The 14,332-nt window shown below is 34.2% G+C and overlaps 1 protein-coding gene and 1 long non-coding RNA gene across 3 annotated transcripts; both read left to right on the top strand.

Annotated features, from left to right (window-relative positions):
* The first annotated feature begins 1,428 nt into the window (after window positions 1-1,428).
* LOC110915819 lies at window positions 1,429-4,549 on the top strand. Of its 2 annotated transcripts, XR_004884475.1 has the most exons (6): window positions 1,441-1,831; window positions 1,919-1,993; window positions 2,157-2,740; window positions 3,266-3,388; window positions 3,470-3,552; window positions 3,724-4,440. It is a non-coding gene; the product is annotated as an uncharacterized LOC110915819 (long non-coding RNA). The 2 variants fall into 2 exon arrangements; XR_002579292.2 differs by having other exon boundaries at window positions 1,429-1,831; window positions 3,470-4,549.
* A 713-nt stretch (window positions 4,550-5,262) lies between these two features.
* Window positions 5,263-10,058, top strand: LOC110919895. Its single transcript, XM_035985614.1, has 4 exons — window positions 5,263-5,370; window positions 8,606-8,755; window positions 8,834-9,037; window positions 9,712-10,058. Exons 1-4 carry the CDS (start codon window positions 5,263-5,265, stop codon window positions 9,856-9,858), a joined length of 609 nt encoding a protein of 202 aa, XP_035841507.1. The 3' UTR covers window positions 9,859-10,058.
* Window positions 10,059-14,332: the final 4,274 nt, after the last annotated feature.

The raw sequence follows: 14,332 nt of genomic DNA, 5'->3' as shown, positions 1-14,332 counted from the left end.
GATTTTTATAAAAACATGTTTAAAATTTTTTTGTGTGTTTTTTAGATTTTTTTAGGTTTTAATTTGGGTTTATCTTTATAGTTTAGTTTTTAGCATTTAGCTTGTGTGTGTGTGTTTGGGGGGGGGGGGGATTAGGTTTTTGGGGGTGGGAGGTTAGGTTTCTTTTTAGTTTTTTTTAGGTGGGGGAGGGGTAGTTTTTAGCATTTAGCTTGGGGGTGTTATGTAATATACGAAAATTCTAAAACTCTAAAATAATTACTTTTGAATTAAGATGTCGGATCTTATCTTAAATGAGTACAATCAATTAAATGATTATCGTACACACCGAACACTTTATTTAGTAAAGAGTTAATTACAAAAATCGTCCTTTATGTATGTCACTTATTGCAAGCTGTGTCCTTTGTCTTTAATAATTATAGAAAACGCACTTGATGTTTGCAAACTCTTGCAAGTTATGTCCTTTAGCCCTAACTCAGTTAATTTTTGTGGTTAAATCTGACCAAATGGACCAATATGAGGGTATTTTTGTTGTTAAATCTGATCAAATGGACCCCACATGAGAGTAAAATGACCAAAATACCCTCATGCTGGGTCTATTTGGTCAGATTTAACCACAAAAAAATTAACTGAGTTAGGGCTAAAGAACATAACTTGCAAGGGTTTGCAAACATCGAGTATGTTTTCTGTAATTATTGAAGACAAAGGACACAGTTTGCAATAAGTGACATACATAAAGGACGATTTTTGTAATTTATTCTTTAGTAAATATTATTTAACAATATTGTAATTTTTTTATTAGTAATAGTTGTATCATTTAGTTTGTTATAAATCGTATTATAACTAGTATTAAGCACCCCCGCGTTGCGGCGGGGGCGTAAAACCATGCCAAATAGTATCAATGTGATACCACCGCGAGCGACCATCAACACTGAATTTGCGCCGTGTTAATACGGAGCAATTAGACCGAAACGGAAAACATAGAAAATAATAACTAAGTCGATTGAGGACATGCACGTTATAACAAACTTGTCAAACGAGAAAAAATAGACGACGTAAAAACGTTGAACCACACACGCACGTTGCGTCGTGTTAACTCGAAAAACTTAGAACGAGACGTAAAAACGTTGAACCACACACACACTTTACCCCGTGTTGACTAGCGAAATTTAGAATGAAGCATAAAAAGAAAAATTTGCGAAAGATGAAAAATATAGGGGACTAAAGTTGAATGTAAAAAGGTTGTAAGGTTAAATTGTAAAAGATGAAAAGTTTTTGGATTAAAAGTAAAAATTCAATTATATATATCTATGGAACCCATTAAGTCTAACCAACTTTTAAGATAATCTTAGCCATCTAAACTCATAAACTTTTGATCTTGACCCTTTAAACTCAAATAAAAAACTGCAATGGAAGTTATACTCTCTCTCTCTCCTAAAATGAGGAAGTTTTGAACGGTTTTCTGATTTAATCTCTCCCACGTCGTCTCCTCCCCACGTTCCTGTAACTTCCATGTACACTTCCTTTTAAAGCAGACCCGATTCACCGGTTTAACCTACGGTTCTAGACTACCGTCCTCCCCACCGTCGTCTCTCTCTCCCAATTGATTGACCCGTTTAACATAGGGTTCGAGACTACCGTCCAACACACGTTCATACATTCCAATTCACCAAAATTTTCCAATCAATCGGACAAATTTCATTCAAACGATGCCTCCGAAAACCGCGAAAAAGTTCGTCGGTCCAGGAAGAAGAGGCGGCAGAAACAGAGGAGCGGCGGCAAAGGTAGCGGCGGCGCAACCTGATCCGCCGGTAGCACCAAGCCGTCGATTCACGTAATTTGTTCTACCCGATCAATTTTTGTATCTATTTGATTTAATTTGACCTAATTTTAACTTAATTATTTACATCTGATGTTGCAGCGTTCTATGGTTTAAAACAGAGAAATTAGGGATCAAGATGGAGCCAACAAAAATAGTAGATGGAAGTTCGTTAAGGTAATTTGCATAAATCGTTTATTTCACATCACGATTTTGTTTCTTTGTCTCATAACCTAAATGGGTTTAATGGATCTTGAAGATTATTAGAATGTTTTATGAAACAATCTATATAATTTGATATTTCTTATTGAAATTCTAAGGCTTTGTTTGTTGATTGTAGCATGGTTAATGTTGGATTGGGGATGAAACATTTCGATCTTAATTAAGTGGGAGAAGCAGAGTTGCTACTGTTCATAACCAGTTTGAGCAGGCAAGTTGTTTGTAAGTTTGTAATAAAGAGGTACTAAATTGAAAATTTTAAATGTGATCTTATATGATATATCATTACTCTAGAGATCAATGAACTGTAAGTCTATAACCCTTGCATTTCTTCTATGATATATCATTATTCTAGAGATCACAGGTCAGTTCAATCAATTGTTCACACACCAGATGGTGGTGGTTTTGTGATTGGAAATACAGATCATGGTGTTAACTTTTGGATGTATCCAACAATAGAGGTTTGAGGATTCTGGTCAGGCGTGTATATAATTTGAAACCACAAAATTTAGCGGTTTTTTTAACTTTAGAGTTATATTATTTGATCATTTTAGCACATGGCTTTATGTTTTTGATTCTTAGGATTTGGTGCATTTAACAGTGTCAAATTTGAGAACTTTACCAATGAATGATGATGTTGTAGTGGTGGCAATAAGTCCTGATGGAAGGATAACTGTGGCTGCTCTAATGGATTGCACTGTCAAGGTCAGATTTGCTTATTTATGATTTTGGTTATTAAGGAAACTTTTAGTTAGTAGATTGTTAGGGTGTAAGGGGCACTCCCCTAAGAGGGGAGTCCCCTCTCTTACGCTTAACCAATCCTCGTGTGCCACGTCAACTCCCCTCTTAAACTCCCCTAACACCCTAAATTGATGGCGCCACTCCCCTCTTAGGTGACTTGGTTTTTTATTAAAAAAAAAAAAAATTTTGATTGGTCCATCTCCTCCCTCTCTCCTCCCTCTCTTCGGTGACTTCCCACCGATTTTGGTCCCCCAAATACCTCACCGCCTTGATGGCGGCACCCCCTCTAATCGGTAAGCATGTTCCCGCACGGGGTCACCGAAGGTGCCCCGATCCCCGTTATGCATAAACATATGTCAAATATTGATGAAACTATAAACATGCTTAGTGTCAATTGAAAGTAGCTTAAATATTGATTTGAATGTTTTTCTAGCATTTGTTTATGTTATATATGTATTAATTGCTAATTATCTCATTAAAAACTTTCAGGTCTACTACATGGACACTTTAAAAGTTTTTCTTGCACGTACCAATTGATGATGTTTCAGTTGTTGACTTGAGTGTAAGGCTTGAAAAGAAGGCTACCTATGAACAAATTAAAGCTGCAATCAAGTAAGTGTTGAAACAAATATTCACTTGAATTAATAATATCAACACTCGGGAACCTTGTAATAATGTCTTACATAATCCCAGGGAGGAATCAGAAGGAAAGCTTAGGGGATTTTGGGATATACTGAAGATGATCTTGTATTCACATACTTTGTGAGTGACACCAGGTAAGTTTGTGAACATATTTAATCTCTCAAAAGTCTTTTCAAATTGGACCCAAATCATGTGTCGTGAATGGGGATGCAGGTACGTGTATGATTATATGATATATCGACCCTGATATCTTTCCACATCTATAAAATTCATGCTCTCATTGATATTAGTTTTTTTCTTTACAGCTTTCGCGTTATTGATTTAATTTGCCACATTGCATCGGTGCAAGCCTAAATCTTATATGGCCGGTTTCATTTGCTTCTTTTGTTTTTCTGCTCATGTTTTGAGAACTCCATTGCGAAGTCGATGACGGGTTTCAGTGGTTAAGAACAGTTGGTTAAGGGGATGGGACGTAATAAGGGATTTCTATCTACAAGGATGCACTTGCAAAAACCATTCTGGGACTGCCCTTTTCGACGGTTCCCATTGCAGGTGAATATGCTTGGAGGGTACTAATCTACTATGATGCAGGTGCCAATGTGAAGTTTAACTTCTCAGTGGCGTACACAACAACTATGTTGGCATGGAGTGTATTGGAGAACTTGAAGTCGTTGGGCCCGCTACCAGAGAATGTACGAGTGGCGATCAGGTGGGAGACTGACTACGTCATCAAGCGCGCTATAGGAACCCCATGTGCTTTATGTGGGTGTTAGGAGAGACCCGAGGACGTGCACATCATTTGAACCGTCTACTCTGCCTCCAGAAGAAAACCAAGGTCTAATTTAGTTGGCGAAATAGGAGAAATAGGAGCCGTATTAGCGGCTTCTTCCTTGGTGTTTCGGAAAGTGGATTCTAATACTCTAAATTGTTGTTAAGAACAACGAAGTCTGTTTCCCAATTTGCTACACAGTACAAGGGTGCTTATAGTGTAAGTTTTTTTTTAATTTATTGTTCTTATTTAGGATATAAGGTAATATTTTATGTATAATTAACTGGTTTTGTGGACCTTTTACTGGTAGGTATATTATTCTTATGATATATATTCTAAATAGGAATTTAATTTTGAAGTTATATATCTTTCTCGAAAATCTATTTCTATTAAAGATATTTTAGAACCATCAATAGTTTTATTATCACTTTTTTTTTTCAAACACAGCAACACTTTTAGCCGTTCATCTTTTGGTCATCTAATACAGCTAATGTTTCACCTTTTGGTCATCTATCAGTTTTATTTTATATTATTTTGTGGTTGTACATTATTCACGTTCATTTTCCTTTTATAGATTAAAGGATGGTGCTTTTGTTTGTAATATTGTTTAGATCTGTGTCCACTTAATGTGGGTGTATGCGATTACTTATTTTGAGCTCCTTTTAACTTTTAGACTTCTTAAAAGTTAGAGTTAATTACATAGTTAGTCCGTGGTTTACACAAACTAACAATAACTTTCTATTTTTTAACATGTGGGGGTCTTAATTACATAGTTAGTCCCTATGGTTTACACAAACTAACAATCTAAGGTACTAATAGTTAACCAGGGAATTAACGTTAATACCCCCACATGTTAAAAAAAATGGAAAGTTAGTACCCTAAGAAGTGATTCTAACCTATTAGTACCTTAGATTGTTACTTTGTGTAAACCACATGGTCCACATGGACTAACTATGTAATTAACTATGAAAGTTAATAAGTAATTTTTGTAGTGTTTGGATAATCTGTTTGAGAAGTAGTTTTTGTGGTTTGAAAAGAAGAAAAGGAAAAGTTAGATGGTCATGACTTTTTCAAAATGGAGAAAAGGATATTGAAAAGAAGAAAAGGCGAAGCAATACCAAACACCCTCAATATAGATTATGTTTGTTTCTTACGTTATTTGTGTAACCCGTCCACCGGACGGGTATTAAACTAGTTAGTTTTTGGTTAAAAGTAATTAATAGAAAACTTTAGGACTAAAAGTAAAATACTCAAATAATTTTGAAAAACTCCAAAAACTCTAGATACAACCCTTCTATATGCACATACATGAAATGGTTTAGGACCTTTTATAATTCAAACTAAACAAAAGGGTTTGTTTGTAAATTTGCCTAATCCTCTAGGGTAGGAATTCTAAAACGTAATTATATAAATTATATCATCTTCTTCATTGGGATTCCTGGTCATAACCTAAATCGTCGCCATTCAGTTTCCGACTTCGTAACCGGCAACTAAGTTTCTGTTCGCTCGCTGACAACACAGTTACCCGCCATCGTGCCGCACAACCCGTAGCACCACCATCGGCTGCCGTAAATCAGGTAAGAACCAAGTCTCATGTATGAGTTTCGTCTCCGTTATCCTCTTGTTCTCACCTCCGAAATCTGCAGTCGTGCCGCCGCAGTCACCGCCATCAACGCTAAACATAATCGCTATCACTATTAGTTAGCATCTGTATATCAGCGCTTGTCTCACATTCTGGTTGTTTTTTTTCAACCATTAAGGTACCAGTCAAACATCTCCTTTTGATTCAAATTTAAACTTAGAAATCAGGGTGTCGTTTCGATTTATCCCGGCGACTAGTGGATTGTTTGGTTTTGGTCCGACAAGTTTTTGGATCGGATTTATGAATGCGTATGTGTTGCATGTGTACCTGCCGAACGAAGATTATGTGCGATGTATGTGTGTTTGAAAATACTGAATTGATGAGTGTATGGTGTATTTGTACACGTATGTATATATAGGATTAGGATCAAATACAAAGGCTCCTAATTGTAAGAAAAGTACAAAGACTTTAAAAAAAAACCACTACAAAAAAAAAAAAAAAAACCCTAAACACCCACCACCACCCAAAAACCTAAACCCTCTACACAAAAGCTCCTACTTGTAAGTTTTTGGGTGGTGGTGGGGTGGGGGTCGGTGTTTAGGTTTTGGGTGGTGATGTAGTGGGTTTAGGTTATTGAACACTTTTTATTTTATAAATCTTTCTTACACTTCTTACAATTAGGAGTATTTGTAGAATAACTTAAGTCTATATATTTGTTGTAATGTTCCGTGTATACATATCCAAGTTTGTGTGTTATCTTGTGTGTGGCTATTGTGCACACGTTGCACTACTAGAAATCTGGTAATTTCTGACCAAAATTTCCGACAAAACAAATTTGGTCGGAAAATTCCGACCATTTTCCAACAGAATACATACAAAAAGAATAAACAAATTTTAGCGACTGCTTTCCGACAATTTACCGACCAATAAAAAAATGGTCGGAATTTTGTAGGAAAGTTCTGACGAAGTTCCGACAAAAAAAAAACTATAAAAGCAAAAAATAAGTGGTCGGAAAATGGTCAGAAAACTTAAGTAAATAAAAAAAAATAGAAAAACGTTTGTTATACTACCGATCCTAATAGTATACACATACGTCCGTATATGTATAATACATATAAGTTGGTAAAATAAAAAATATTTCATGTATAGTTACGGTGCGCAAAGGGGGGACCAAAAAAATAATGTTTAAAACTCGAAAACGAAAATTAAAAAACAATGGTCGGAAACTAGTCGGAAACTTCCGACCATTTTCAGACCAAACATTTATATTATTCTTAATTTTTGGTTTTTTATAATGATTGATCGTGATATCATACACATACCTACGTATATGTATTGTGTGTGAATGTGTGCACTTGTATCTACGTGTGTGTATAGGTATGCATGTGTCTCAATGTATACACACATGTATAGTGAAACAGGCAAGTTCAAGTAACTAACCCCGATGGTATACACATACGTTTGTATATGTATAATACGTATAAGTTGGTAAAATAAAAAAATATTTGATGTATAGTTATGGTGCGCAAAAGGGGGAACCGAAAAATTAACGTTTAAAACTCGAAAACGAAAATTAAAAAAACAATGGTCGGAAACTAGTTGGAAACTTCCGACCATTTTCCGACCAAACATTTATATTATTGTTAATTTTTGGTTTTTTTATTAATGATTGATCATGATATCATACACATACCTACGTAGATGTATTCTGTGTGAATGTGTGAACTTGTATCTATGTGTATGTGTGTGTGTGTATAGGTATGCATGCGTCTCAATGTATACACACATGTATAGTGAAACAGGCAAGTCTAAGTAACTGATCCCGATAGTATACACATACGTTTGTATATGTATAATACGTATAAGTTGGTAAAATAAAAAATATTTGATGTATAGTTATGGTGCGCAAAAGGGGTAACCGAAAAAATAACGTTTAAAACTCGAAAACGAAAAATAAAAATATAATGGTCGGAAACTAGTCGGAAACTTCCGACCATTTTCCGACCAAACATTTATATTATTGTTAATTTTTGGTTTTTTTTTAATAATGATTGATCATGATATCATATACATACCTAGCTATGTATATGTATTGTGTGTGAATGTATGCACTTGTATCTATGTGTATGTGCGTATGTGTATAGGTATGCATGTGTCTCAATGTATACACACATGTATAGTGAAACAGGCAAGTTTAAGTAACCGATCCCGATAGTATACACATACGTCTGTATATGTATATACGTATAAGTTGGTAAAATAAAAAATATTTGATATATAGTTATGGTGCGCAAAAGGGGGAACCGAAAAAATAACGTTTAAAACTCGGAAACAAAAATTTAAAAAAAAAGTGGTCGGAAACTAGTCGGAAATTTCCGACCATTTTCCGACCAAAAATTAGGTAATTGTTAATTTTTGTTTTTTTAATGGTTCGGTGTACGGTATCGTTATTTACCAGTATTGAAAAAATGAGGAAATAGGTACCTTTACCTAATACCAAATGCTTATCCTTAGGTTCAACCCATCAATCCACGAGCATGACCAGTTTAACGCCCTTACTTTGAGATAATAATAAGCATTGTGTATAATTTTTTATTTTTATGTTATCCAGCCAAGGCATGTCTCTCAAATCCCAGGCAATATTAATGTATGTCCTTACAAATCCCAAGTAGCTTTTCACAACTTTCCTTATCCCCACTTACATTCGTTTCTTTGAACAAAGACAAGAAATATTAATGTATGTCCATGCAACTAGTGAACTAACTATGAACATAGTTTTAAAAATACTTATAAACTTTAGTCATTGTTTTTACTTAAAATTATGTTGTTATTATAGGAACGGGCATTGGGCCGGCCACCCACATTTAGGGAACTCTTCCTTGCAACCCACCTTACCAAAGAGTCCAAGAAAAATTTTTGGGACGGATTGTATGATGAAAGCTTGGACGGGGCGGAGTTTTGTACTGCTCGATCTAGAAAAGCATATGTAAGATCCTGTATCATTTTTGTGTATTTATTGTATCAACTTTTAGCAAAATAGCAACCGTGTTTCTATATATTGTAGGAAGCATATGAGAGATCCATGCTCGAGAAGTATGGGGAAGACGTCACGCTACATCCGGTCGGTGATGCTGACTTGTGGGAACGTGCGCAGGGAAGGAGAGGATTTGGGATAGGATCTTCGGATCCTCATTTCATCGTTAACGGCACACCATCTTCATCGTCGGGGTCGGCGTCGTATGCGGAATACCAGCGCTCACAAGAGCAGGTATTATTAAATATTCTTTGTTCCCTGGTTTTAAGTTTTAACATTTAGTTTTAAGTTTTAACATTTAGTTTTCAGTCACGAACCACTGACCAGTCTTTTGTTACTTGGTTCGAACTAGGATTTCATTTATATGACACCTTATATGAGATGCACTGGTAATAAATTTAAAAGATGAGTATAAGAGATAAGAAAAGCATACACTCTTTTTAAGAAGAGATAAGAAAAGCATACACTCTTTTTAACTTCATTCCCTGACTTTAGAAAACAAATAAAAATTATAGAAAATTGTATAAATATATTGAAATAATGTATGTGCTGATTATTTTGGGCTGCAAAATTTATTGTTTTAACTTCATTCCCTGCAAAATACTTGGTTCGGAACAGACCATATTAAAACGATGATTATTTTCGGTTGTCTGTCTGTGTCAGACTAGTTTAAGGTCAGAAAGGGTTATATTGGGCTGCAAAATAGATTGTTTAGGAATTTTTGGGGGGTTATATTGGGTATGGGTTCGGTCATTTGGGTCGGGTTTGGTTATTGGGTACAGGTGAAAACGGGCGGCCCTACCCATCATGCGATACAGATTAAAAAAACAAGACCCAAATTAGTTACTTGTGATTGTTTTGACATCTCAATTTGTTTACTAATATCATGTATACTAAACATTTTTTAGGTGAAAAACTTGCAAGCTCAAGTGGATATGTTGCAAAACCGTGTTGAAGAGGCTCAACAACAAGTGAGAGAAGAAATGAAGGAAGAAGTGCAACGACAAATAACCGAGCTACTAAAAAAATTTGGTAATCCAGGCAATCCGTTGTAGTCTAGTTTAAGTTTATCATCTTTTGTGGTTGAACTTGTAGTTTTATAACCGTGTCGTATTTTTGTGGGAAACTTGTAATTTGACAACGGTATCATATTTTGTGGGTAAGCTCGTAATTTGATAACAGTGTTGTATTTTGTATTGAAACTTTTGAACGGGACGTGATAATCATATCTTAGTTTGTAGATTTTTGTTTTAAACATGATTTTTATAGTTTTTTCCTGCATTTTTAGCAGATTTTTTTGTTATTTTTATAATTAAAATTGTTTGGTCGGAAAATAGTAGGAAATGTAGCTCGGAAAATGGTTGGAAAAGTAGAAAAGAAATAAAAAACTAATTATTAAAATTACTTGGAATTTTGTCGGAACTCTGAACATCGTTTTTTGTCGGAAACATGTAGGAAATAGTCGTCGGAATGTTGTCGGAAAAATGTAGTCAGAATTTACTCGGAATTTCGTCGGAACTTCTAACATCTTTTTTTTGTCGGAAACATGTAGGAAATAGTCGTCGGAAACATGTAGTCAGAATTTACTCGGAATTTCGTCGGAACTTCTAACATCTTTTTTTGTCGGAAATATGTAGGAAATAATCATCGGAACGTTGTCGGAAAACTTTACCGACTAGATTTTTCCGAGAAAAGCCAGTTAGTCGGAAATTGGTCGGTAACGCCGTTTTCCGACCAATTTCCGACAAAAAACTTTGTCGGAAATAGGCGTGTTTTTTAGTATGGTGTGTGTAGGTATGGTATAAGGTGATGTGTATGTATTTAATATTAAGTGCATATATGCGTGTCTTCTTTTATTTTAGTGATGCATGTATGTGTGTGCATGGAGTAGTGCACGTATGGATGTGTGCATGGTGTGTTAATATCATGTGTATATTTAATATATAGTATATTTAGTGTTGTTAACCTTTGTCACAAAATAAGGGTATATTTCTATGATTTAGTGTTTTGAAACATATATTATACATATTAATAGAAAATGCCAATGAAGAGTAGTTTAAGTTTTTTTATAGTATTGTTTTTTTTTTACTTTTTATTATTTTTTGGTTTTAGCACTTTAATTAATTTTAGCATACGACTTTTAAGATGCGATCAAGTATCTGTTATCAAACAAAAACCATAAAATTAATGCATACCAATATTGATGTTGTTCGGTTCAGCTCGATATGGTATGGTAGCGATACGCTATCAGTTTATCCATAGAAAGAACAATAAAAATAAATATTGGTATCCATATAGATGTTATTCGACCGGTATTGATTCGGTTTTGTACGATAGCTTGCGCACTATCCATTTTCATAAAAACTAAATATCTGAATGTTGAAATAAAATAAACATAGAATGCAAACAAACCTGATATCGTCAACTGAACAACAATGGTACAAATATCAATATTTGTTGTTATTGCATGCGATCGATGTAATGTTTTCTCTTTCGATTATAATAGTAAGTGTTGTTACCATAACCATCCGAACTGATACCGACTGAATTCCCGCCACGAAACACGGGGGAATTTCACTAGTTATTATTAAGTCACAAGGAGTTAAATCAATATTTTTTCACATATTTTAACGATTATGCTTTTAATTAATCACGCACATGATAAACTTCTTTCATATAATGGGTTAAATAATTGTGTGTGTGTTAACTCGCGAGTGTATTTGGGTAATTGTTACAAGTAGGTTTAAGTCATGTTAGGTTTGCTTAATTTTTGAGGAGGCCTTTACTTGTGGATTTTGTTTTGCTTGCTAACTAAGGTACGGATTCTGTTTTTTTTTTCATCATAGTGTAAATTTGTTTCCGTTACTTTGTAGTACGGATTTTGTCATCACTGGTCAGTCTTCATTATGTTATTGTGATATCTTTAGTCTTTTTGAAAATTGTCCGTTAGCTTTGTTCTTGTAAGTATTGTTGGTTTTGGTTATTAGCATGTCATACCTCAGACTTGTACTCATGGTCGCATGCTCCTATTGGTAAATTAATTTTAGTTGTCTATAAATAATTTACATGGCCTAAGCTTTTGTACTCTGTCATCCGAGCGTTTCAGACTTTTCGTTTGGGCGTCAACGACATGAACACTTTCCGTGATAGTGCGTAATCAAAATCACGGCATCTCTGGCTTGTGCTTGTGTAGCACCTTGGCCACTTAGAGGCATATGGATCGATCCTAGTTCTGTTACTGACTTCTGGGGGATGGAATAATGGGTGCACGCACCACTCACCATCTCATTGGTGCATAGAGTAGCTACCTGTGTACCCCTCTGTTTCTTGTTTCTGGCTTTGGGTGCTTCTATGTTACACGACTTATTTTGTTGATATATCTGTCGTGTAAGTTGGTATATGTTCCGGTATGTGAATATGTTCTGTTTCTGATTATGTTATGATAAGTTATGTGTTCATCTGATTATATATACTCTGACTATGGTTCCGATTATGTACCGGATTATGTTTTTGATATGTTCAGTATTTGATTCTGTTTTGTATTAGTTATAAGTGTTTTGACTCGGTATCGGTTTATAAGACGTCCGTCTCAATATCAGTTCGATTTGGATTAAGAATTTGTGTTATACGTTTAGTTTGTATCCGCCAGAATCTTTGTTTAATATTGGATCTAAGGTCTGTTCTATATCGTCATCGAATCATGTCTTTGTTTCATGTCGATTGTCCAGATCGGTTCAAAGAAACTCTGTAAGGATTAAATTATTACACTTTTAAACTCAAGTACTCTAATTTTTTTTGTTTATTAAATATAATCTCCAAAGCTATGAAAATAATTATCTTGATTATTATAAATATAATCTCAAAAGCTACGAAAACAATTATCTTGATTAAATAGTAACTTTTGAAATATGAACAATTAATAGAAGTAATTTTAATCCAAACATTTGTTTAAAAATAATATTTTTGAATGTTCGTTTCTTTTAAACGTTATAGGAGTTTTAAACCGTTTTTAAAACGTTTCGGTCAGTGTATCTGTTTTTGTTTCTGCATCGGTATCCCATGTCGGTTTACAAAATTATCATAAGTATTACGTTTTGAAAACCAATTTATTTGATTCATTCTATTCCTTAGATTTAACTTTTCAGTGTTAGATAATTAGTTATTTGTCTAATTATGATTTACTATGAAGTACGATAAATTATTATATTTTGATAAGATTCAAACCTTCGATAAAAGAATATAGTTTCGCCCCTCGTATAAAACATATTAGCATTATGAAAGGATGTTCTAAAATGAGTTCGTTTTTAAAAAATGGTTTTAATCATCATGGTCAGCCATGTATCAGTTCTCTACATTGGTTTTCTGCCGGGTTCGATATCAGTTATGCATCTGAATGACTTTTGTTCCATATCAGTTTCCATTATAGTTCAGATCGGTTTGTGTATCAGTCAAGTGTCTTCATCTATTTTTAGTACCCGTGTCAGTAACCGTTTCAGTTCGGTCTCAATTATGTTATGTTATATTGTGTTCTGTTTCCGCTGACATGACTTTACTTGTACGGTTGATTTCTCCGTTACTGAGCAATTTTTGGCTCAGCCGTATTAGTTCTTTTTGTGTTTTTCCAATTTGTTTTACAGGTAATATGGGATGATCGGATTTTAGTGAGGAGCGTTAGGAAGTTGCTGGCCAAGATTATTTATTTCAGTAATGTAATAAATGTAATTAGAATCTTTTATTTAATGTTATGGATTGGTTTTAGTTTTGATATCCGTAAGAGTGACACGTCGGCCCTAGTGGGGTTGGGGTGTTACAGGTTAGGTTTTTTTTTTTTTTTTTTTTTTTGGGGGGGGGGTGGGGATTTAGGTTTTTTTAGGTTTTTGGTGGTGTAGTGGGTTTATTTCGTAGTGTTCACATTGGTTCTCGCGGTTCTCGCAATAAATGTGGTTCTCGCATGAACCCTAACCTATATATATATATATATATATATATATATATATATATATATATATATATATATAGGGAGAGGATCATGAGAAAACTACATATAAATGAGAAAACTAGAAAACTAACTAAAAAACCTAAAAAGAGCTAAAAAAACATACCAATTTTTTTTTACAATTTTTTATAAAAAAATCGCTAGTTTTTGTATATAAAATAAATTAAAATTTTTTTTGTTGTACTGCACATGTGCATTAATGTGTACTACACATGTGCACTATATTCATAATAGTGCACATGTGCAATACAACAAAAAAAATTATTTATTTTTTTTTTTTGAATTTTTTTCCATGCATAAAAACCTGCGAATTTTTTATATAAATTAAAAAAAATTGGTATGTTTTTTAGGCTTTTTTAGTTAGTTTTTTGGTTTTCTCATTTAAACTAGTTTTCTCATGATCCATCCCCTATATATATATATATATATATATATATATAGGCGAAGTGTAGGACACAAATTCCCTAATCGTACATTACATACGCGACTGTAGTGGTCGTACACGTGTCCTGATTCGTTTTTCTTTGATAAGG

Source organism: Helianthus annuus, chromosome 16 (genome assembly GCF_002127325.2).
Source record: "Helianthus annuus cultivar XRQ/B chromosome 16, HanXRQr2.0-SUNRISE, whole genome shotgun sequence".
NCBI classification, from domain to species: domain Eukaryota; kingdom Viridiplantae; phylum Streptophyta; class Magnoliopsida; order Asterales; family Asteraceae; genus Helianthus; species Helianthus annuus.
Note: the sequence above shows the minus strand (reverse complement) of the source record. Positions and strands in the feature narration are given on the sequence as shown.